Source organism: Chelonoidis abingdonii, chromosome 5 (genome assembly GCF_003597395.2).
Source record: "Chelonoidis abingdonii isolate Lonesome George chromosome 5, CheloAbing_2.0, whole genome shotgun sequence".
Lineage (NCBI taxonomy): Eukaryota > Metazoa > Chordata > Testudines > Testudinidae > Chelonoidis > Chelonoidis abingdonii.
The window spans coordinates 120,635,487-120,658,043 of NC_133773.1; the positions used below are offsets into that span (position 1 = coordinate 120,635,487).

At 39.8% G+C, this 22,557-nt stretch overlaps 2 protein-coding genes across 6 annotated transcripts in view; both read right to left on the reverse strand.

The window, feature by feature from the left end:
- The window catches only part of C5H4orf50 (chromosome 5 C4orf50 homolog), a 101,469-nt gene extending 96,449 nt beyond the window's left edge, over positions 1-5,020 (reverse strand). For all 5 annotated transcript variants that reach the window (XM_032791973.2, XM_075066601.1, XM_032791972.2 and 2 more), the window contains exon 1: positions 4,816-5,020. In XM_032791973.2, the coding sequence (XP_032647864.2) occupies positions 4,816-5,016 (201 nt within the window). In that variant the 5' untranslated portion in view covers positions 5,017-5,020. The remainder of the gene's footprint in view (positions 1-4,815) is intronic.
- Positions 5,021-6,767: 1,747 nt separating this feature from the next.
- Positions 6,768-22,557, reverse strand: part of JAKMIP1 (janus kinase and microtubule interacting protein 1) — a 276,518-nt gene continuing 260,728 nt past the window's right edge. Inside the window, exons 21-23 of the mRNA XM_032791976.2 lie at positions 14,558-14,623; positions 10,032-10,076; positions 6,768-6,894 (exon numbers count right to left, since the gene is read on the reverse strand). Coding sequence (XP_032647867.1) covers positions 6,862-6,894; positions 10,032-10,076; positions 14,558-14,623 — 144 coding nt within the window. The 3' untranslated portion in view covers positions 6,768-6,861. The remainder of the gene's footprint in view (positions 6,895-10,031; positions 10,077-14,557; positions 14,624-22,557) is intronic.

The window sequence follows — 22,557 nt, forward strand, 5'->3', positions numbered from 1 at the left end:
ATACAAGACATAATGAGTCAAATTCATGGAGGAATTATGCATCACACCTTGGACTGAAGTGAACATAATTTCCTGGTAAACACAGAGGAAGATAACAATATGAAGTACTTTTATGGGTTTACAATAGTTCTTCTGCTCCTAGCACAACTGTGTCATTAGACTGTCTGAATGCTGAAAAACAGAGAGTAAGCAGAAGAGGCATTTACTGGTTCAAAAGGCAAATTATGAATATTTATGAGGAACATTCAGAATCTTTAATTGATAGTTAAAAGTGTGCAGGGTGAAAATGTATTTCTGCCTTGGTCTTTTATAGAGTTATGTGCCAAAATGTTTTCTGAACACAAAATGTTACAACAGAGATAAAGCGACTCACACAACCAGAGAAATACTGGCTAAAGTCTTCTGATATACAGACATCTCATAACTTTAAAAAGTCTCCTATGCAACAGAAAGAAAATAAGAAAGTCTTGCTTGCAGCTAAAAGCCTAAAGAAGAATGTTTTCAAGATGGTATGAGAAGATGCACATAAAAATTCCATTACTTATTAGCAGAATTTTATCTTCACATTTCCAGTACACCTCTACCATGATATAACGCTGTCCTCAGGAACCAAAAAAATCTTACCGCTTTATAGGTGAAACCGCATTATATCGAATTTGCTTTGATCCACTAGAGTGTGCAGCCCCACCTCCCTGGAGAACAGCTTTACCGCGTTATATCCAAATTCATGTTATATCAAGTAGCATTATACTGAGGTAGCAGTGTATATCATTTTGGAAAATATATTAATCACTATTAATTTTGTATTGTATTTTCTTATTGCCTAGAAGCCAGAGTGTTATTGTGTTAGACACTGTACAAACATATAACAAAGAGATGACCCCTGCCCTGAAGAGTTTACACTCTAAACAGAGCTTACATTCTAAATCTAAGTCCTGCAAGTAGAATGTGTGTGTTCCTGCACCCACACAGAGCCCTACTGATTTCAGTGGGGCTCCATTCAGGCACAGGAGTTCCCTCAAACATTGTTAACAAGCAGGATCAGGACCTTAATCTACAAAGACAAATAGCTCATATATTGCTCAAAGTGTGGTTCCACTCTGAAAAATGTTAAAATTTGCACCATGGGTTTCCATGTTTACTGCCTCATAATTAGGGTGACCAGATGACCTGTTTTTTAAGGGATGGTCCCGTATTTCAGCCCTCCTGCAGATGTCCCGACTTTTTCTTACAAATGGGCAAATTGTCCAGTACTGGTGGGGCTTGCTGCTGTCCAGATCCCTGCTCAGCAGCTGCCTGCCCATCAGCGGTGAGTGCGGGGGTGGGGTCCAGTGGCTGACTATGGGGGTGGGTGTACAAGGCTAGTGGTGGGAAGAATCTGTAGCATGCAGGGCCGGCCGCTCCCTCTACTGGTGCATTGGCACAATCCCCACTGTGTGCTATCTCTCAACCAGCAGGGCTTCACCCCCGCATCCCATTTCCAGCCGGAACTGGCTGTGTGCTGCAGCAGAAAGTGAGTGCGGGCAGGTGCCAGGTAGCTTCTGGTTAACATGTCGCCTCTGCTGCCCACTCATCGGCCCTTTAGGTGCTCCCTCTCTCACTGCCCTCTCCCTGCTTTGCGCCTTTACCCACCCCCTTGGCAGGTGCATCCTGCTCCCAGTGCTGTGTGGAGAACCAGTCCCTGTTCAGAGCTCTCAACTCACCAATAGCCTGGCCAGCAGGTTCCCTCCTTCCCTCAGTGCCACTGGCTGGGCCAGCACCCTGGGAAAGCACAAGATCCTACGGCCCTGAGCACTAGCCGGAAGGAGCCAAGCCCTGCATGTGCCAAAGCCCTGCACAGCGCTGCCACAGGGATGCCTCTCCGCCTTTCAGCTAAGCTCTGGAGTGGCTGGGAAAGAAGGGAAGCAATCTGCAGCCTGTTCACACCCCAACCCGGCAGGCTGCACAGCAGCCCCCTGGTCAGAGGTTTAGCACCCTCTTCACCTGCCCCACCCATCCTGGGTCCTACCCCCAGGCAACGTGAGGCTGTTCCGTCCCCTAGGCACCCTCCTCTGCTGAGCCACCTCTCTGGCTAGTTCGCTGAAGTCAGGTTCCCTGGGCCCTGGTGCACAGTGCCTCCTTAAGGCTTAACCCCTTCCTGCCCATGCTGTAGCCAAGGGACAGGAGGCAGCTGGGTTATGTCGCTGGCCAGCAGCAGTCTGGAGGTGTTAGTTGCCTTTCAGCACTGTGCAGGCAGGAAGGGACAATCTGCTTCCGGCCACAGAGGAGTGGGGGTGAGAGATGAGCTCTGCAAAGGCACAGGCCAGGTCATCCCTTCCCCATCCTCCTCTTCTGTGGCTGGAAGCAGCTCTCGTCCCGCCCCCCCCGCGCATAGGGCCAAAAGGCTGCTGTTGGCCCCATTCTGGCAGAAATCTGAGGAGGGGGGTATGTGACCCTGTGTGCCCCCCATGTTACTTCAGGAAGACATAGCACCAGGTACAGGTTCATCCCGTGGGCTCAGCCAGGCATGAAGGGTGGAGAGTGCCAGGTAGGGGTGGCTCCAAACCCCAGCACACCAAGCGCGTGTTTGGGGCAGCATGCCATGGGGGGCACTCTGTCGGTCGCCAGGAGGGCAGCAGGCAGCTCCGGTGGACCTCCCACAGGCATGCTTACAGAGGGTCCGGTGGAGCCGCGGGACCAGCAGACCCTCCGCAGGCACGCCTGCGGGAGGTCCACCGGAGCCAGGGGACTGGTGACCGGCAGAGTGCCTCCCACGGCATGCCGCCCTGGTTGGGGCGGCGAAATGTCTAGAGCCGCCGCTGGCGCCAGACAGGGCTGATTGGGTGGGTCAGTCACCCTCCCTATGTAAGAGAGGCTTACAGGAGTGTGTGTACATCACCCCTCCCTATGTAAACCCTAAAGCCATAAAGATAAGAAAGTAAATAAAAAGAATCCAGCTGCAGTATTTCTTTTTAATAGGGGCTCAGTCAACTTAATGTTTATCCGAATGTTGCATGGTTTTGATTGATTGTGATTGGACTATCTTGAACACAAGTAATTTTACCAGGTGTCCCATATTCAGCATAGGGAAATATGGTCACCCTACTCATAATGACTTCCTGCTGCAATTTGCTAGGTTTGTAGTAAAAGCATGTTGATGTTTTTTTCCTTACTGCCAGCCCTGCAAAGCCAACCTTGATTTTGAAAGTCAAGCTGCATATTTTACTTCATCATTACCAACAACAGTACTAAAAGTTCTTCAGGTCCTATTACATCCTCATTTACACATTTCTTCTTCAGCATAGGCCCATAAGTGACATCTGTGCAACTCCACTGCATTCCATAAGTTTGTATAGGCGTAACTGATAATGGACATATAATAGAAACATATAATAAATGCCAATAATGGACCTATGCACACTAGTGATTTTATATGCATAAATGAAGAACAAATTAAGGGTCCTTTAAAATTTTTTCCTCAGTGTCCTGCCATAAAATGCAACTCAAATGACAACATGAAAACAATGAGTAAAAAGTTCCTAGTACAGGGTATCATGTATTGTGAAAAATAGCATATACATATAGGAGGAGAGGATGGATTGGCCATGATATAACCGTCAATTTAAAAATCTGTGCATTTGTTTCCATCCACATAAATCCATTAGATGTTCTTGCTAATAAATGAATTTCTATTCATCAGTATGAATATAATGAAATCTGATGCAACATATTTAAATAGAAATAGCATCATGAAGCATCTGACTAGAACTAAGCACCAGCAAGCTTCTAGTACATTCATGACTTGATCCTGTAAGGTGCTGAGTGCTCCGGACACAGTCCAGCAAAGTACTTAAGCAATTTGTTGATCTTTAAGTACCCAAGTGGTTCTATTAGTTTCAATGGGACTACTTTTGTAATTAAAGTTAATCACAGGCTTAAATGCTTTCTTGGATGGGGCCAGAGGGTAATACATTACAGCCATTAATATAACTTGGTATTTTTAGTTCACATTCATTCTGTGAATTTTGAACGCACAACTAGGTGTGCAATTTACACAAACTATTGATCATAAAATCCAGACAACTCCATTGCATAAGTAGGAACAAACTTCAGTGCAAGGCTCATATTTCAAAAGTATTACAAACTCTGTATAAGTATCTGACAGAGAAAGAACTTCCCTTAGTTAATTATACTTAGAATGAGGAGGATTAACCTAACCTGGATTTCTGTGTCCACTAGAAATAGATTTCTAGGTGTACCCTATCCCATCGATATGCTTTGTGAATGCATTAGATAGGAGTGCGTTCTTTTTTTCCTCCTCTAATTTTTTTAACATGAATTTGGTATATGTGCATTGCATGTCCTCACTTTAGGTCCATCTGGCAAACTGAGGCCATTCAGCACCTTGCAAGGGTGCTATTTGTGGTTCAAGCCTTTTACCTGCAGGACATTTACAGCACAGGTAATAGTAGAATTACCAGCTTCCGACCCATGTGCTTCACACCTGATCACGGAGAATGCAATACATTCTTGTCTTAGCATATTTCCATGGGGAGGTGTCTACACTGATGTCAAGGAGGCTCAATATATTTTGCACTGGGTTTAATACATGATGATGACTATCATTCCTACAATCGATACCAATTATGAAAGGTTAGTAAGGTGAAAGTAAACATCCCAGACTTCAAAAACCATGAATCCCATCAGCCCAGCAATAAGACAAGACAAAATGCCACAAACTCTATGAAGAAAATTCCACCTGTATCAGCAGATTCCAATGCTGCAAAATATAACACATCAATTTAAACACAAGAATTAAAAGGTACAAAAACAAACCTGTTCCATACTTTTGCTGCTTTGCAATGAGACCATCTCCTGTCCTTCCAGAGCACTTACTGCTGAATCAAATGCTGAGTGATAGTTTTGTTCTTGTGCTTTTAGTTTTATTTCCAAAGTGGTGATAAACAAGCAGAGTTTCTGTTTCTTTTCTATGTGAAATGCACTTTTCAATTGTACTCTCCTTGCTCTTTCCCTCATCACCTGCTTTAGGTATTGGCTTTCTTCAACAGCGTCAAGTTATGTCCTTCCTTTTTAATGCCTAAACATCTTTTTGCAGTGAAGACGTCTTCGTTCCAAGTTCCATCACTGCACTGCTGAAGTCTTTAAATTAGATAGGAAATTTCTCTATCGTTTAAAAAGATACATTCTCTAAACTCCATTTTCTATTTGATTCATGCACACTTTAGGGGGTCAGAATTTTCCAGCCTATTGGATCATGCCTTTGACTTGCTTGATTGTATATAAATTCAATTGTGCTTTGTGTCATTAAAAAAAAATCATTTTCCTTCTGTTTAGTTCCCCACATAAACCAGTTTTTCTTGCATAATAAGCCTCTTGGAGTCTCAGATTTCTTCAGCAGCTAATCCTGACTGATATCTTCATTTGAAGTCTATGTTTATCTTATTTCATAGCCCAACCAATATCTAGGTGGATCGTCCTACTCTGAGATTTCTAGTCCTCTTTTACATCCAGTATTCAGCTACAATCATATACCTTTCCATCAGTTTTTTTGTCATTATCATTTTCATCCTGTCTCCCAAGTGCTAGAAAGTATGAGAACTACCTCTATTTCTTGGTACTGTATTTCCAGATCTGATATAATGCATTATAATTTATTTTCCTTCCTTTGACTATAGGATCTCTGTTGACATTCTGATCACTATCCACCTTTAACAACTTTCCCCATATCTGATTATTTTTAATCTGTAATTTCATTTTGTCTGCTAGTTCAAATGGTCAATGTTAGCATTTGTGTTTATCTAACTCTGTTGGTTGGGGTAATGTCATGTTTACTTCTTTGTGGTTAATGTAATTATACTTTCCCTTTATTTCCCCCAGGAGCCTATTGTGTTTCTCTTTGTATTCCCTTTCAGATATTTCTTTTACCTTCATGTTCCTCTACTTTCCTATTCCTTTCCTATGTTGAAATTTTAGGTCAATCTCCTCTCATGCTTTAAGACATAATTGACTGTGGTGTACTGTCTGCTCTGCAGAGTCGTATGTTGTGCTTTCCTGAGTTTCCATTTCATCTCAAGATCATTCATTCTTCCAAAGGAAATCCTTCTAAGTGATTGCTTTAATTTTCGAGTGGCATTCAAAGATTCGATTCTCTGATGCAACTCCTACTCTCCCCACAGTTTTACTTTATCCAATGATTCTAGCTTCTTCTCTTGCCGCATGTTAACCTCTCCATGTCTCAGAGTTAACACTAACTTCTGAGAACTTCACTTCACCTATTCGGTTGCTTTCTCTAAACAGTGATTTCCTCTCTTTTCCTATCTGTGTGGTTTCAGACTCTTAAAAATTTAGTATGAATTTTACCAGTGTGTTTTTAAATCTCTATTTCCAATTTTGTACAGTTTTTCCCCCTTCAGATATTTACTATTGCATTTATTGTCAGCATTTAACTTTTATATATATATCTTTTTAAAAGGAGCTTCCGTAGTTCTTCGGTGAAATACAAACTACCTTTGCTGAAAGCATGCAATATGGAGACACAAAGGACATGGTATCATAAGGACATGGTATCATAATAAAACCATTTGATAGATAATAGTTCACAGAGCAGCCAGTAATTGCACTTGATTTTTTTCCCCAGTGTTTGATTCTTTTTTGTAAATTCTGTATAGATATTTTTAGGTTCATGGTGTGCTGGTCCTTATCTGATTATCAAATCATTCCAGTTTGAAACTATATCTTTATAAAATTCCTAATTTTAATTCAAATATCTTGCAGCTTGAAGTATTATGCAAATGTTTCATGACAAAAATGCTCCAATTTAAAGCTGCTCAAATAATTATTTTCTGTTTTTTGCACGTGGATTCAGTTGTTCGCTCCATAGGCTCTTTTAATATCCTACAGGACAAAGAGAACATTATAAGTTAAATCTGCTTTATTTAGAAATTTATGTTGGCACCCATCCCAAGCACCCAAACATCACAACAACTTCTTAAAGGGTGGAGATCCTTCTGTCTTTATAACAGAAAGCATCAAAGATTGGCATCACTAATAGACTTCAAACTTCCCTGCTTATCTTCACTATGAGGTGCAAGAATCCAGCTAAAAGTTAGCTGAATGTAGTTTCCTTAATATGACTAAGATCTTCTCTACACACAAAAGTTGTATTGCTATATCACAGTAGTTAAAGTGGTACAACTTCCGCAGTGCAGATCTACTACTACTATATAAATGTACTAAGGCCTGGTCTACACTGGGGGAGGAATAACGCAGCTGAAGCTGAAGTCGACGTATTTAGATCGACTTACTGCAGTGTCTTTACTACGGTGAGCCAACTGCTGCCGCTCCCCCGTCAACTCTGCCTGCACCTCTTGCGGCGCTGGAGTACAGGAGTCGACGGGAGAGTGCTCAGGGATCAATTTATCGCGTCTAGTCTAGATGCGATAAATCGATCCCCACTGGATCGATCGCTGCCCGCCGATCCAACTAGAAGTGAAGACATACCCTTAGATAGCTTATTCCCCTAAGGGAAGGGGAATAAGCTATATCCGTATAAGGCACCTTTATACTACGACTGCATCCACATTAGCGATTGTACCAGTATAGCAGTTAAAAACCCTTCTAACTGGTATAATTGTACTTCTACAAAAATTGTGCACAGACCAGGCCTACAACTATAGCTAGAGCTGGTCAACATTTTATTTTTAATTTTCAAAATTGGAAAAAATGTTTGGTGATGTTTTTTTCTTTCAAAAACCTTTTTTTAACTATCTTTTTCTAAAATTTCAAATGGTAATATTTTTTCATCTTTTTTGGGCGGGGAATTGTTCAGCATTTTGTGACTAGCTCTAATGAAGATGGGGCTAAACAAAATTGGATGAAACTTTGCTAGAGAAAATGATTTGGGGGTTGCTTTTATTCTAATACCCCATTCACATCCACCACCAGCCAAATTAGCTGTTTCTTTTGATTTTAGCAAAACAGATTAAAATCTCCTCAGAGTGAGAAAACTCAGCTCAAACAGTCCTAAGGCAAGTCATATCCCAACAGACTCTCCACTGCTCCAAACAGTTTCTCTCCGCAAGACTTTAGTGGGGCCATGGCAGAGTATAAGAATAACTTCTGTCTCATCCACAGTCAGAGCATGGGACTATACTTTTATCCACATGACAGGTATTCCACACAGATGCTTTAGCCTCCTTCCTTATTGCTTTATTACTCACAGGTCACCAGTAATCTGTGGACACCCCAATGATTAATTAATTAATGAGACAAGAAAAAAGCTGGAACAAAACTATATGGTTAATACAGAATATCAACCTTTTCCTAGGTATAACATTGCTCAGTGCCAGAAAAGTGCCTGGTGTTCAACTTCAGCTTTGATTTTTCATTGGTCTTTTGTTTCATCATCTCAGCAAGACTATTTTCACTTGCATCAAACCAACAAATAGTATTAGAATATATTATGCCCATCAGTACCCACCATTATTTAATTGAAGACCAATAAACAGCCCAAGGAAAATGTAAAATACAAAATATACATAGCAGTTCAACATATTGAAGGGCCTGCCCCAACTTCCATTAACACCAGTGAAGAGATAACCACTGATCTTACTGACAGTCAGTAAGTCCCAAATAGAGTACAAGCCGAAGTTAGACTGAAATTCCATATTCAGTAAAAGTCAATATACAAATGTCCTCATGACCTCAATACGCAGAAGAACGTTCACAGGTTCAAACTTAGATCTCAACATAAATCAAACATGGTGGTAATATTTCAGGGGTGACCATTATACTGTCATCCCCTCCTCTGCATAGTGATTTGAAGGTCTGGGTATCAAGGGCTTGCCCTGGAGAGGTGCTGATTATCTCCATCTCCCACCGTTGTCAATTTCCATCACTGGAGTTCACAAAAGATCCAAATGCAGTAAAAAAAACCTGCCCTCCCCTCATTTGATTGAAAGCAGTGCTGAGCACTCACAGTTTCCATTAATTTTAATGAGATTACTGGGTTCTCAGCACCAATCTGAATAAGCAAGAGGGCAGATGATGTCATTCCTTCATCAGGATCTTTGGAGATCAACAGTGGATATGGATAAGGATTCCAGAATGCTACTCACAGATGCATTTTCACCTGTTTGATAATGAAGCCTTTCAAAAAAATCTATCAGACTCCTTCAGAGTCACAATTCAGCCATTTCCCCTTGCCCATCTACACCGACACATGGTGCATATTACATTCCCATTCACACTGTCTCATCTCTGCCGACCAGCATACTGTGGAGGGGTTGGGATAAGAGCCAATACTCAAATTACTGCTGGCTCCATCCCAGCCACCTGCTTGGGAAGGGATCTAGCAGCTCTGTGGCAGCTTTCTCCTCTCACATACAAACTGGTGATGAAAGTAACACACAGAGAGAAGTAAAAGAGCTGCCTCGCACCCCTTTCCCTTGTGCAGGTGTATAAGGCAGGACCTATGTAAATTTTCATTAAACCTTTATACCATATGGTGAAATTTCATATTGCTTTGCTGAGATGCACATAGGTGATTCTTCTCTAAGCAAAAATGTAAAGGTTGAAATATTTAGGGCATGCATAACTTTATTTTCAAGCTGCAAAATTTTGAGAAAAAGCGAGATAAAGAGTGAACAAATGACCTTTTCTTAAATTTTTGGGCCAACAGTTTTAATTGCAGGGGTTTAGAGTTCAGCACCTACATCATACTTCGGCACTTAAATGACAGTGACCTGGTTTTTAGAAGTGCTAAGCTCCAGCAACCCCCTTGGAATCAATAGGAGCAGCAGATGCTCAGTATCTTTGAAGGCTGGGGTTTTTTTTAGGTACCCAAGTCAGAATTTAGGAGCCACATTTTATACATCCTGGTTTGAATGTGTTGGCTGTAGTCATTTCTCTTCATGTAGGCATTGACATGGCCCTCTTCACTGTGGTCTTCAGCACCTTGCGAAGAAGAGTCTCAAAATGCAGCAAGATCTAACAGTCAGATATTAAGTACATAAAAGATAAAGAATACCAACCACATTTCTTGGCTCAGGAGCATCATCAAGGCCACACAATGAATGCTAGTGAGAAAAACAAAAAAAGGAACAAAAACTATAAAATAAGATCAAAAGAAAATGAGAAAAAAGAAAAGAAAAAAGATGTAAGATATGTAATAAGGAACTCAGAGACATAATTTTACAGTAGTTAGCCCCAACTGAATTGACTTGAAAAGTATACACAGCATTCTGGGGATTTTCTTCTGATTTTACACTGAAAACAGATGGCAATATATAAAATTCAGTTCTTGATGGTAACTTTGCAAACTGTAACACCCAAAGATTATGAACTCTACATTTAAGGAATATGAGCCTGGGCAATGAGACCCAAGCACATGCTTAAAGTTAATTATGTTCTTAAGTGCTCTCCTGATTCAGGGCCTAAATAACACAGGTACAAATGAATGAAAGTCAAGGTGTAAAAAATTAATTATGATAACAGGTTGGTGCAAGCTTAAACAGTCTGATGGAATACAAAACAAGTTTTGATATATATTTTTCTCTAGATATATTTTTTTGTGGAGTCTCTTCATTGTTGAGTAAGCAGGCTGGCATTCCACAACATTGTAGTGTATAATCTTAAGGAAGGAGACAGATTGGCTGAAGAACCCAAAGTGCAAAAATGCTAAATTACAAAAACAGAAAGTCAAGTGACAAAGAAACCTGCCCCCAAGCACAGACTTCAGGAATAAATTACTACTGTGTCAAAAACGTACCACTTCACTTGACAGCAAATTCATTATACTCAGTGTTATCTGCACGCACAAATCACACTGCGTTCACTGACATGATAAATTTCCAGTAGAATAATGAACTAGAATTAATGCCATTCATTGATTCACTGGCTGCTTGACCTTCTCTGGGTGCAGTCAAATGTGGAATTTAATACCTCAGTAGCCCACAGAAGGAAGTCAAAATACAGCTTAGTGCACACACACATGCACAAACATCAGTGTTAGAAATGCTGCACCAATGTTATATCTGCAAGTAGTCACAGAAGCAGTGTCCAGTGACAGAAGCTGGAGATCACAAAAGTAATTCTGCAGGGAAGAGTGGGCAATCACTGGCAGTAACAATGCCATTTTATGCCAGATAGAGGGAAGTCCCCCAAAGAAGATGGCTCTCAGGGTTGGGAAATTTCATGCTATAGTAGTACAATATGGGAACATAAATAAATGTAACCAGCTACCAACATTCGGCCAAGTGAATGTGGTTAAGCTTTTTCTCTGAAACCTCTTTTGACACTTTCCTTCATTCACTGTCTTGGCGAGTCAGCACTGACAACATCCATCTAAAAAATAGCAATCTCCCTCTTACATCTGTTTTATGAACTATAATTATTTTGTGCCCATGGATTAATAAAATATATTTTTGCCAGAATTCATCTCTTCATATTAAATATTAACATCAAGCTCATTCTAATATTGTGGAATGACCTTGGAGAGGATACTGTGGAAAAGCCAACACTGGCAAATAGTTCCAATATAGTGATAGCTGAAATAGCTCAGTGTTACTCTTCTGTACTTAGGTTAGATGTTAATTATGTTGTCCCAGACATCACTGGTTGGTAACTATTGGCAAATACTTTCTTTTCAAATGAGATCAAAACCTCTTGTGAAAAGCATCCCGTGCCCATTTAGAGAAGAACAAAGCCAGGAATAGAGAGAAAGAGCACCACTCCAGGGACCGAGAGGAGGGTAATGCCCTATCCTTTCTCTTAATGCAGCATGTTAAAACCAACCCAGGGCTGAATCCTGGTAATTCAAGTAGGAGTCACGGTACTACTACAGATGAATGACTAAATCAAAGTGGCAACTCACTCCTCTAGGTTTGACTGCTCAGTTTAATCTCTGTAAAAGAGCTTAGTGTTTGCTTTTCTAAAGGACTTGTGTATATGGCACAAATGCATTTTTATAGACCTTACTTATCTGAATGCCCCTTTTATTATAGGTGGTGCTGGTGTTACTGCCTATTACCATTATAAGACCCTATTTTCTATCGCTTCCAATTGTGTGAAACTTTAATCATTTGAGTTGAAGTTCTCCATGCCAGTTGTCTCAAGGAAAATGGGTTTTTTTGGAAAATGTCAGCCAAAATGGTTGTACTTGCCAAAAATAAGGCTAGGAGAAAACACATGGTTTTGCCCATGCTATAAAATGTGAGACCTTTTCTTCTGAATGCTCTAGCACCCCCACGCTTCAGAGGAGGGACTTGACATTTGGCAAATCAAACCATAGAATTGCAAGTTGGCACCCAGAAAATGAGGAATAGACACTAAGTGTCCACCTCTAAAATGTTTGGTTTAAATGACTTGCCCAGCAACACATAGGAACTCTGTGGCAAAGGGGACAGAATCCAATTCTCAAAGGCAGCATTTAACTGCCTTCACCATGAAACCATCCTTCCTCTTCCTGTACATGTCTGCCTCATTCACTACACCCCTTCCATTTTCTAAAACAAATGAGGCAGGAGCCCTCAGGGAAAACAGCCTCCTTTACTACATACCCCTGATTCATCCCCACTACAGGTCCATTCTGTACACTTAGTCCTGTGGGGAAAATAACTGTGATTATGTAATTAGAGACTGTATTGTAATGGATATCCACAAGGGGGACTAATTAAGGTTGCAAATACTATCTTAATTCTGGTGCTTCCTAACTTTTGGTTGTCTTTACAACTTTAATAATTCTAGTAACATAACTGTATGTGTGTGTGTAATCTAAATAGTGTCATGTTCCATGAGCTGGGAACCTGACCAATAGAGTGTGTCAGATAAGTGAGGTTTGACAAAGGGACTCTCAGTAAGCTTCTCCAAGACCAACTGGCACAGTGATTTAGCCCTGGGTCTCTCAGGTGATTTAACTGAGGTGGTTTTAGCTAAAACAATTTAGCTGAGAGTCAGTGCTAAAGCACCTCAACACTCCATCTTCCTGCTGAGTCCTCCAGAACTAGCTGTCTACAATCAGGGGAGCTAGGAGGCATTGAAGCCTGCAGTCCTGAGAACCCATGTGTCTGGTGACCCCATAGACACAAAGCTTTTGGATGTCATCTGAGACTATATGAACTTCTTCAAAGCATGGCATCATTTGAACCTATTGATTTGGGACACATCTACTCCTAAGCAAGGAATATACCCTACCTCCAACATTCATCCCATACAATATGAAGTCTGCTCCTTTCCCATTCCCCATTAACTATCTGCTTCTAAAACAACTTGAGCAATTTTTCATACCAAGGTTACCCTGATGTTAAGATTACTTCAGTGTTGCCAAATGTAAACCTGTTGTCTAGTTTTCTGCCTGTAATTTTGTGCACCTCTTTAATCTGGGCCACCCCACCCTCCTTCTATTCTACATCCTTTTTCCAACCCTTCTACTTCCTTTCCATATCTGACATACAGCCAAAAACAAGGTGGCAAAATAATAACCATGTGCAGATTAGAAAAAGTTAATATTCACATGCTCTTTTAGTTTATATAGTGCATTGGATATGGAAAGAATTGGCTGCATGAACCACGGAGGGCCAAATTCTACTATCCATAAAATAAGGGGGAAGACCAGTTTTGTGCTATAAGACTATGAGTAAAGACAACTGGCTGTGTTCTCAGCTTTGCCACAGACTTCTTTTGTAAACTTGGGGAAATCAATTAGGGTGTGAATCTATAGGACCCTATGACTTCAGTGGAAGTCGAGGGCATATAATAACTTGGCTTCAGAATTAAGACCTCAATCTCTCAAGGCCCAGTTTTCAAATTTGTGAGCCTAAAGTTAGGCACCTGAATATCCACTTTACAATACAGGTTTTTTAGTGCTCAAATATAGATTTGGTTTCCTTATTTTGGGCAAACACATTTGAAACCAGACCTACAATGCCATAAAATGGGGATAAGACGATTTCCCTACCTAATAGGTGTGGTCTGAGTCATTCAAGTTTATGTCTCACTGAGGCCCTCAGACTAACGGTGCCATGAAGCCAGTGGAGCAGGGGGTTGGTCAGGTGTCCAGAGTTTCTCTAGAACATATTTATGGTAACTGACTATTTCTTAAATCTAAATTAAAGGACATTCATATACTAGTCCATGTTAGTCAGATTTTTTTTCCAAAACCCAGTTAGTGAAAAGATAATCAATGGGTATTCTGAGCTGTAATGATGCAAAAGGTTTGTACTCATACCCCAAAGTGCATGACAATTCTTTGTTAATTTGGAAGTTTCTTTGAAATCTGAATAAGAAAAGTTTACATGTTAATATAGGTAATCAAGATCTAGTGACAGCACATGACATTTCATTTCCACTATGCTCTGGAGCTTCCTGAAAGCAGCTGCAAAAACTGTACATTGAAAGGAAAGTGGGGTTAAAAAAATGATGGGCAGTTTGCAAACTTAGTGCTTACATTGGCTCTTTCTTGCAGAGAAATTATACCTCTGGAATTTAAGGACAAATTCCGTGAGATTAGAAGGTAATATTACAGGATAAAATTCAGGTATGACCATTGCTCAGCATTTACCTTTTCCTCTATTTCTTTGAGTTGCCGCTTTTGAAGTTCTATTTTATCTTCTAGCTCTCGAATCCGCTACAACAAACAGGCAAAATAGAAGGTAAAATGTTTGCAAAAACTAATGGAAAATGTAAATAACTTTTAAAAACAATGGATGAAAAGATACTCATCTATGTGTTCAGAAGTCTTATACACATGAAATACTGTGCACAGTTTAGGTCAGATACTCGTCTGGAGTAAATCAGCATTGCTCCATTGAAATCTTTGTCTCGTTGACTTCAATGGCGTTACAGTGATTTACAACACAAGTGGATCTGGCCCATTCTGTTTATTAGCAGAAACACCAAAGCATTAGAATATGGGCTTTCCCCATCACCATATTGCCAGTTATGTACAAAGGGCAAGATTGGTACCAAAAACTTGTGGCTAAGAGTGAAATGACCTTTTCTAGGATTACTGGAGGGGTTTCCCTTTTCTAGTTGATACTATTTTACTTCACTTTAATCCCTTTCTCTCTTTCCTTTACAACATAGCTACTCTTTTGGGGGGGAACTCAGTGATATCAGTGGAAGATGCAAGCAGATCTGGGCCTACGGTCATTCCTCACAAAGCCTGAGAGGATCATCTTAACAATGCTCTGAGGAATTTGCCTGAGCAGGAATCCTGAGAAAAGTTCATCCTATGTAAGGACCAGTTCCAACTCCCACCAAAGTCAGTGGAAAGGCTCAATGAGAGTAAATTGGGCCATAAATGATGGTGCAGTTGTTCCTACTTTTAAATAGGCTTCAAAGAATTAGATTTGTATTTGTAATTGTCAGTTTCACAGTACACACACACACAAATGGACAGATAATAAAAATGTATAGATAGGTAAAGTAAGAAAAATGCTTCTTGGGAACTTCTTAGAGTTTGATTTAAGTATATTTTCATTGTATATTTTGAGAGTCAGTGATGACCATTTGTGTTTTTAATGGTTATAAAGCTTTAATTTTCTGAATCTCAGCATCTACTGTCATTAAATAGTTATTGTCTTCCCCCAACTCCCTGATAATTTCCCATAATGGTGAATATTTAAATAGATGAAAATTTTAAAAGTGCTTACAAATAAATATTGACATGATTCTTTAAAATTATAAAAAAATAAAAAATGAATTCTGCCAACCCTGCCATTAAGAATGATCTTACGCTTTGTTACCAGAAAGGGTTCCTAAAATGACAAGTATTGGCCCTACATTTCCTACCTTCCTTCAGTCCTTCTTTTCCCTGTATATAAATCACATCCCTTCATTTGCTTTTATGCATTTCTAGGCCTCCTAAAGTGGGTATTGTATTATGTTTTTAGTATACTGTGTTTGGCTTAATTGCAGGTACTTTGCTCTGAGTGCTTTGCTTGTGGGGTCCTATATAAATAACATTAAATTTAATCTGTCACGTTGCCCAACCACCTAGCACTGTTCAATCCTTCTGAAATTGCTCAGAATCTTCTTTAGCCTTATTAATCTCATATGACATATAATAACTGAACCCTTTCCCACCTCACTATCCACCCTTTCTTCTGGCTCAATGGTAAATATAATAAGTAACACAGGTCCTAGTATGGAATCTTGGAGTAGGTTTGAAAATGTTGTCCTTGGGCTGAGGAAGAGTTGAAAGACAACCACAGCTTTCTTCGCTCTGACTGATTCATCAGAAAAGGGACTTAAACTGAACTTTATTAACACAAGAAAGATTCAAAAACAAGATCAAAGCAACTCAGAACATTGGTTTCAACCACTAGAGGCCTTTCTAGCTTTCAGCAAGTTGGGCAAGGAGAGCACAAGCCCTTCCTTTTCCTTTTATAGACCATCCCAGATCACCGATGTAGTAAGTAGAGAGCCTGGGCTCTCCTAATAACCCCTGGGAATCTGGGATTCAGGGAGTAACTTTATATCTTGTCACAGGTAGAGAAACTTCTTCTCAGCCTGTTCTATAGCTAAATTTGGTTTTGCCAAAAAGGCCAGAAAGGATAATTATAATAATTTTGCATAATACAGATCAAAGAACCTCACCCAATAAAATTCATAACTTCTGTTTGCACTAGAGCAGGTCTTTTAGAAAGATATCCATCCTTGATTTAAACAGTTTGAATGATGAAGAACCTATCACATCCCTAGGTACATGCAACAGTCCCAAGGAAGAAACAAGTATAATGATAATACAGCATTGTCTTGAGAATCACATAAAGATGGAGTTATACATTTCAAATCCAGAGACAATGCTCCAAAGTTCAGGTGTTTTCACATCTTGGCCCATCTCTATTTCGTCTTACTTTAACATGCCACTTTGTGCACAGATATTTCATGGAGAAGTGGTCAGCTGCAGCTTCTACAGATGCACAGTGTTGTAAGTTTCTATATCATTACTGGTTTTGAATGTTGTGTGATGGAAAATATAGTCAACCAAAATTCCTGTTGTAGCATGCTGAGCCACAGAGACAGAGATGGATGTTCAGAGTTATTCCCAAAATAATTAATACAAATATACAAACCAGATTGCTATCATGTGAAAGTAGCATGTGTACCTTTGACAACAGTAATAAATGCCTGAAGCGGAGCTGAATTAATTTCACTCATCCCTGTTAGATCTGAATTAATAAACGCTTAATCTATTTCTCACTTGAGACATATCTAGCTATCAAATGCTCATTTTTCTACGTATTGCAGCGATTTTGCTGTCACCATAAGCAGCCCATGTGATGAGAAACAGTTAGCAAATGTAATCACCTTTCAGATTATGAACACATGATAATGTTTCCCTCCATGTTATTTTAAATTACGTTTTGTTGATTCCCACTTACCACCATATCCCAAGTTTGAGTGACAGACTGTTTAATTCCCTGCACTGCCCGTCTGTGGTCTCTGTGATAGAATTTGACCATGCTGTGATAACTAGAGGGGAAAAAATTGAAATACCTTTTTGTCTCTCAAGAACTATCATGTGGACTCTTTTTTAATATAGCCTTCAAACTTGTCTCTTAGGGATATGTCAGAACTTTAAAAGAACACCTTATTGACCCAATTTTTTTCTAATCTTAGAGGGAAACCCCAAGCACTATAGCAAATGCTTTATATAAAAGAACAGTTATATTAGGACTGATAAGAATTTTTCAAATTTTGACAAAATTTCAATATGGAGAGAAAAATCAGGACAATTTTTGACTAACTATTTATGAAGCTTTCTCCGTGTTTTTAACCAGCTATAGTCCTGATCAAATTTTTTCTAATTAAATTGTCCTCATATACATTAAATCATTTTAAAGTTGCATAACAAATAAGTAATATGATGGAGCCAAACATCAACCAGCTCATGTTCTACTGTTCAATGTAATCACCTCCAATTAAAATACTGAATTTCTCTTTTAAACTTTTTACTTTTGTTGTGTGTCTTTACTTGCACTTGGTGTGTTTGCTAAGCATGTTAACCTTAAGAGTGAGTCAGCATAATATATAAAACATGACAAAAGAAAAGATGATGGTTTGAATGTGATAGGAGTTAAGTTAAGGTTCACATAGAATGGACAATCGTCCATGCCGGCTATGTGCCCAAAAGGTATATTGAGAAGTAGCTTGTGCCTCTGTGGGACTGATTGATTGTATGTGTATTCAATTGTTTAAAATACAAGCAAAAGCCTTAGAGAAGAGAGAGTTTCTTGACTTTGTACCAGAAAGGGCTCACGAGGACTGTTGAGTTTATGTTGTGCACATGGATAGGTATGATTCTCTTTTCTGATTGTGCAAAGGGGAGCTCTTTTGGTGATCTTCTAGTTGGACTGGTCATAAGACAACTCTGCCGACCCAGGGCTCCCAATGAACTGATCCCGAATTTGGTTATTGATACAATATAGAAATGCAATAGGGTTGTTAACAGTTCACCCTATCAAGCTGGTGTAGCTGCAGTTTGTATTATAGAGGCTTTGTAGTCTATTGGTTAAAGCAGGGAGCAGCTGTTTAAAATCCTGTCGTGAGTTCTAATTCTACCACTCGACCACTCTGTGACTTTGGGCAAGCTGTTAATCTTCTCTGAGTCTTTGCATTTCCCATTGTAAAGAAAGAATAATAATAATAATGTCCTACCTGAAAGTGGTATTGTGAAGATTAGTCTGTCTACATTTGTACAGCAGTTTCATAGTGTGAACTGTTAGGTGATCTGGTCTGTTCTCTTCCAGTGCAAGAATGTTCTCCGCAGAACACTGAAGATCTACTGAGACAATTACTTTTTGAAAAAGCACACTTTGTATAAGGGAGGCATATGTCCAAAATCATATTTGTATGCTTTTGGACTATTCAAACAGCATACCAGCTACAGTAGAGTTTCGGTGCTCTAAATTCACTCCAAGTTTCAAAAAGCCTGCAAATTAATTCTAATTGGTTTGTGTTTTTAAAAGTCTGAAATCTGGCATCAGACGATATAGGACTATTTTATTGCTAACTCATGCTTTAGAGCAGAAGATGATGGCCAGCAGAGACAGGAAGATGTTTCCTATCGTTATATAATATTATAAAATTTTATAACGGTTGAATTAATAAAGAACCTACTCAAGCCTATGTCCTATCATAGGCTCTCGGGACACTGAGCAAACAGTTAAATTATAAAGCATTTTCATTCAAACAGAAAAATGAAATATTAAAGAATTAAACTAGGAAAGCAGGAACATCAACAAAAAATGTGTTAACAGAATAACAGCAATTGAGAAGAAAAATGTGTCTAACAAATGTAAGATTATTTTTTGTGTTTTTGTGACAGGATAGAAGAGGTAGATGGACAATCTCATATTATAGTGGGTTTCTGGCTTCCTCCAGCACTGGTCACAGTCAGAGAGATGATTTTGGATTAGTTGGACTAATGTTCTCTTCTGGAAATTCCTACCTTTCTAAAGTTACTAGCTGTCTATTGGGTCACATGAATGCACTTTTGTTGGGCAGCTCTAGCTTTTTTGCAGCCCCAAGCACGGTAGGCAGGCTGCCTTTGGCGACCTGCCTGCGAGAGGTCCCCGGTCCGGTGGATTTGGCAGCATGCCTGCGGGAGGTCCGCCAGTCCCGCGGCTTTGGCGTACCCACTGCCGAATTGCTGCCAAATCTGCGAGACCAGCAGACCTCCCGCAGATGCACCGCTGAAGGCTGCCTGACTGCCGCCCTCGCAGGGACTGGTAGGGTGTCCCTCGCAGGCCCCAGGCACGTGCTTAGAGTGCTGGTGCCTGGTGCCGCTGCTGGTAACAATGACATCAATGCAGATTCTTAACATGATTTTCCTTCACTCAGAATAAGATTTAAGGTCTGCAAAAAAAAATCTGTCAGCTGGTTTTACTGCTATAGCAATGGGATGATCATCAAACAGAACTCACTAACTAATATCACCATTGGTAAGATTGTGACTAGGCCCCTCTAATCATTCTATCCACATGATCATTCCAGCCATACATATGTTATCAATTATCACACATTAGCAATTATCTTTGAAAAGTCATGGAAAATGGGAGTGATTCCAGAGGACTGGAAAAGGGCACATATAGTGCCCGTCTATAAAAAGGGAAATAAGGACAACCCAAGGAATTACAGATCGGTCAGCTTAACTTCAGTATCTGGAAAGATAATGGAGCAAATGATTAAGCAATCAATTTGCAAACATCTAAAAGATAATAAGGTGATAAGTAATGCTCAGCATGGATTTGTCAAGAACAAATAATGTCAACCAACCTAATAGCTTCTTTGACAGGGTAACAAGTCTTGGTGTGGGGGGAGGCAAGAGGTAGATTTGAGCTATTTTGACTTTAGTAATGCTTTTGATACCGTCTCAGGTGACCTTCTCATAAACAAACTAGGGAAATACAACCTCGATGCAGGGGTGCTGGAACAATTTTAATAATGGGGTGCTGAGAGCCTTTGAACCAAATTGTAAACCCTGTACATAACTAACACCATTTCAAGTCAGGGCATCATCCCCCCGCAGCTGAAGTTCCAACAACTATGCCTAAATGGCGCTGCTATAAAGTGAGTGCAAAACTGATTGGAAAACCATTCCCAGAGAGTAGTTATCAGTAGTTCAAAGTCAAGCTGGAAGGGAATATCAAGGGGAGTCCTGCAGGAATCAGTTCTGGGTCCAATTCGATTCAATATCTTCATCAACGATACTGATAAAGCTATAGAGTACACTTATAAAGTTGATGGACAATACTAAGCTGGGACGGGATGCAAGTGCTTTGGAGGTGGGATTAAAATTCAAAATGATCTGGACAAACTGGAGAATTGGTCTCAAGAAAATAGGATGAAATTCAATATGGACAAATGCAAAGTACTCCACTTAAGAAGGAACAATCAGTTGCACACATACAAAATGGGAAATGACTGCCAGGAAGGAGCACTGCGGAAAGGGATCTGGGGGTCATAGTGGATCACATGCTAAATACAAGTCAACAGTGTAACACTGTTGCAAAAAAAGCAAACATTATTTTGGGATGTATTAGGAGTGTTGTAAGCAAGACACAAGAAGTAATTCTTCCACTCTAATCCGCACTGATTAGGCCTTAATTGGAGTATTGTGTCCAGTTCTGGGTGTCACATTTCAGGAAAGATGTGGACAATTTGGATAAAGTCCAGAGAAAAGAAACAAAAATGATTAAAGGTCTAGAAAACATGATCTATGAGAGAAGACTGAGCGGGGACATGATAACCTTTTATGTACTTGAAAATTGTTATTAAAGGAGATGGGAGAAAAATTGTTCTCCTTAACTTTTGAGGATAGAACAAGAAGCAATGGGCTTCAATTTCAGCAAAGGCAGTTTGGGTTGGCTGTTAGGAAAAACTTCCTGTCATGGTGGTTAAGCACTGGAATAAATTGCCTACGGAGGTTGTGGAATCTCTATCATTGGAGATTTTTAAGAGCAGGTTAGACAAACACCTGTCAGGGATGGTCTAGATAATACTTAGTCCTGCCAGGACTGGACTAGATGACCTCTGGAGGTCCCTTCCAGTCCTATGAGTCTATGATTCTATACCCTATGCACTCCCACAGGTCACCTAAGTGGTGCAAAGAGCCTTGCACTGGTGCTCTACACCAGAGGGAACATCACTAGAGTTGACCGTCTATCCTGGATTGGGAAAAACATCTCCTGCCAGTTCTGAACAGATGCTGGCTGTAAACTAAACACTGCACAATTAGAATGAAGTTAAATTAAGGTATGTTACGCATGGCGCCACATAGTGGCGTAACAGTGTAATATAGTTTAGTATTTTATTACAAAGCATCCTATGTTAAAAACCTATTCCTGTTCTAATCTCGGAATCACCCAGCAGATGTCTCTGCAGGGCAAGCTCTGACCAGAATTGCAAAGTACAGTTAAACAAATCATTAGAAATAAGTATTAAAAATTAAATTTGTTTAACTGGTTTGACAGCTGTAAAGTTAAATGATTCAAAATTTAAAATATTTATTAGATACCACTGTTACTCATTACTGTACTTGGTTACATCTTAGTTAAGAGCTTTATATATATATATAATTCTTATGCAACATTTAGATTATATACACAAGCAAAACTAGGTGGCACTCAGATACTACTGTAGAAATGCCATAGATTAGATGAGAGAGACCAAAAAAAGGCATATAGAACTTAAGACAGGCAAATAGGAGTTTTCAACATCACAGACATTTAGAGAAAATTAAAAGGGCCCATTATTGAAAGAACCTGTTACATCTGCAGTGATTTATGACTTTACTTAAACGAACAGAGCATTCAACTGGCAATTTAGATAGAGGTTTTCCTTACAGATAGGTGCAACAATCACAGCTGACTAAAGTCTCTAATGGACTGAGACGAAACCCCAGATCTCAACTTTCTCTGAAATCTGGTCAGAATTTGGAACCAACTTTGGGCCAGATGCTGTCCACTGCTCTGGCAGTGCAAAAGGCTGTAAAACTACCATACCAGGGCAGCTGGGGAATCTTCCAGCATGGCAGAATCCTCAGATGGGCTA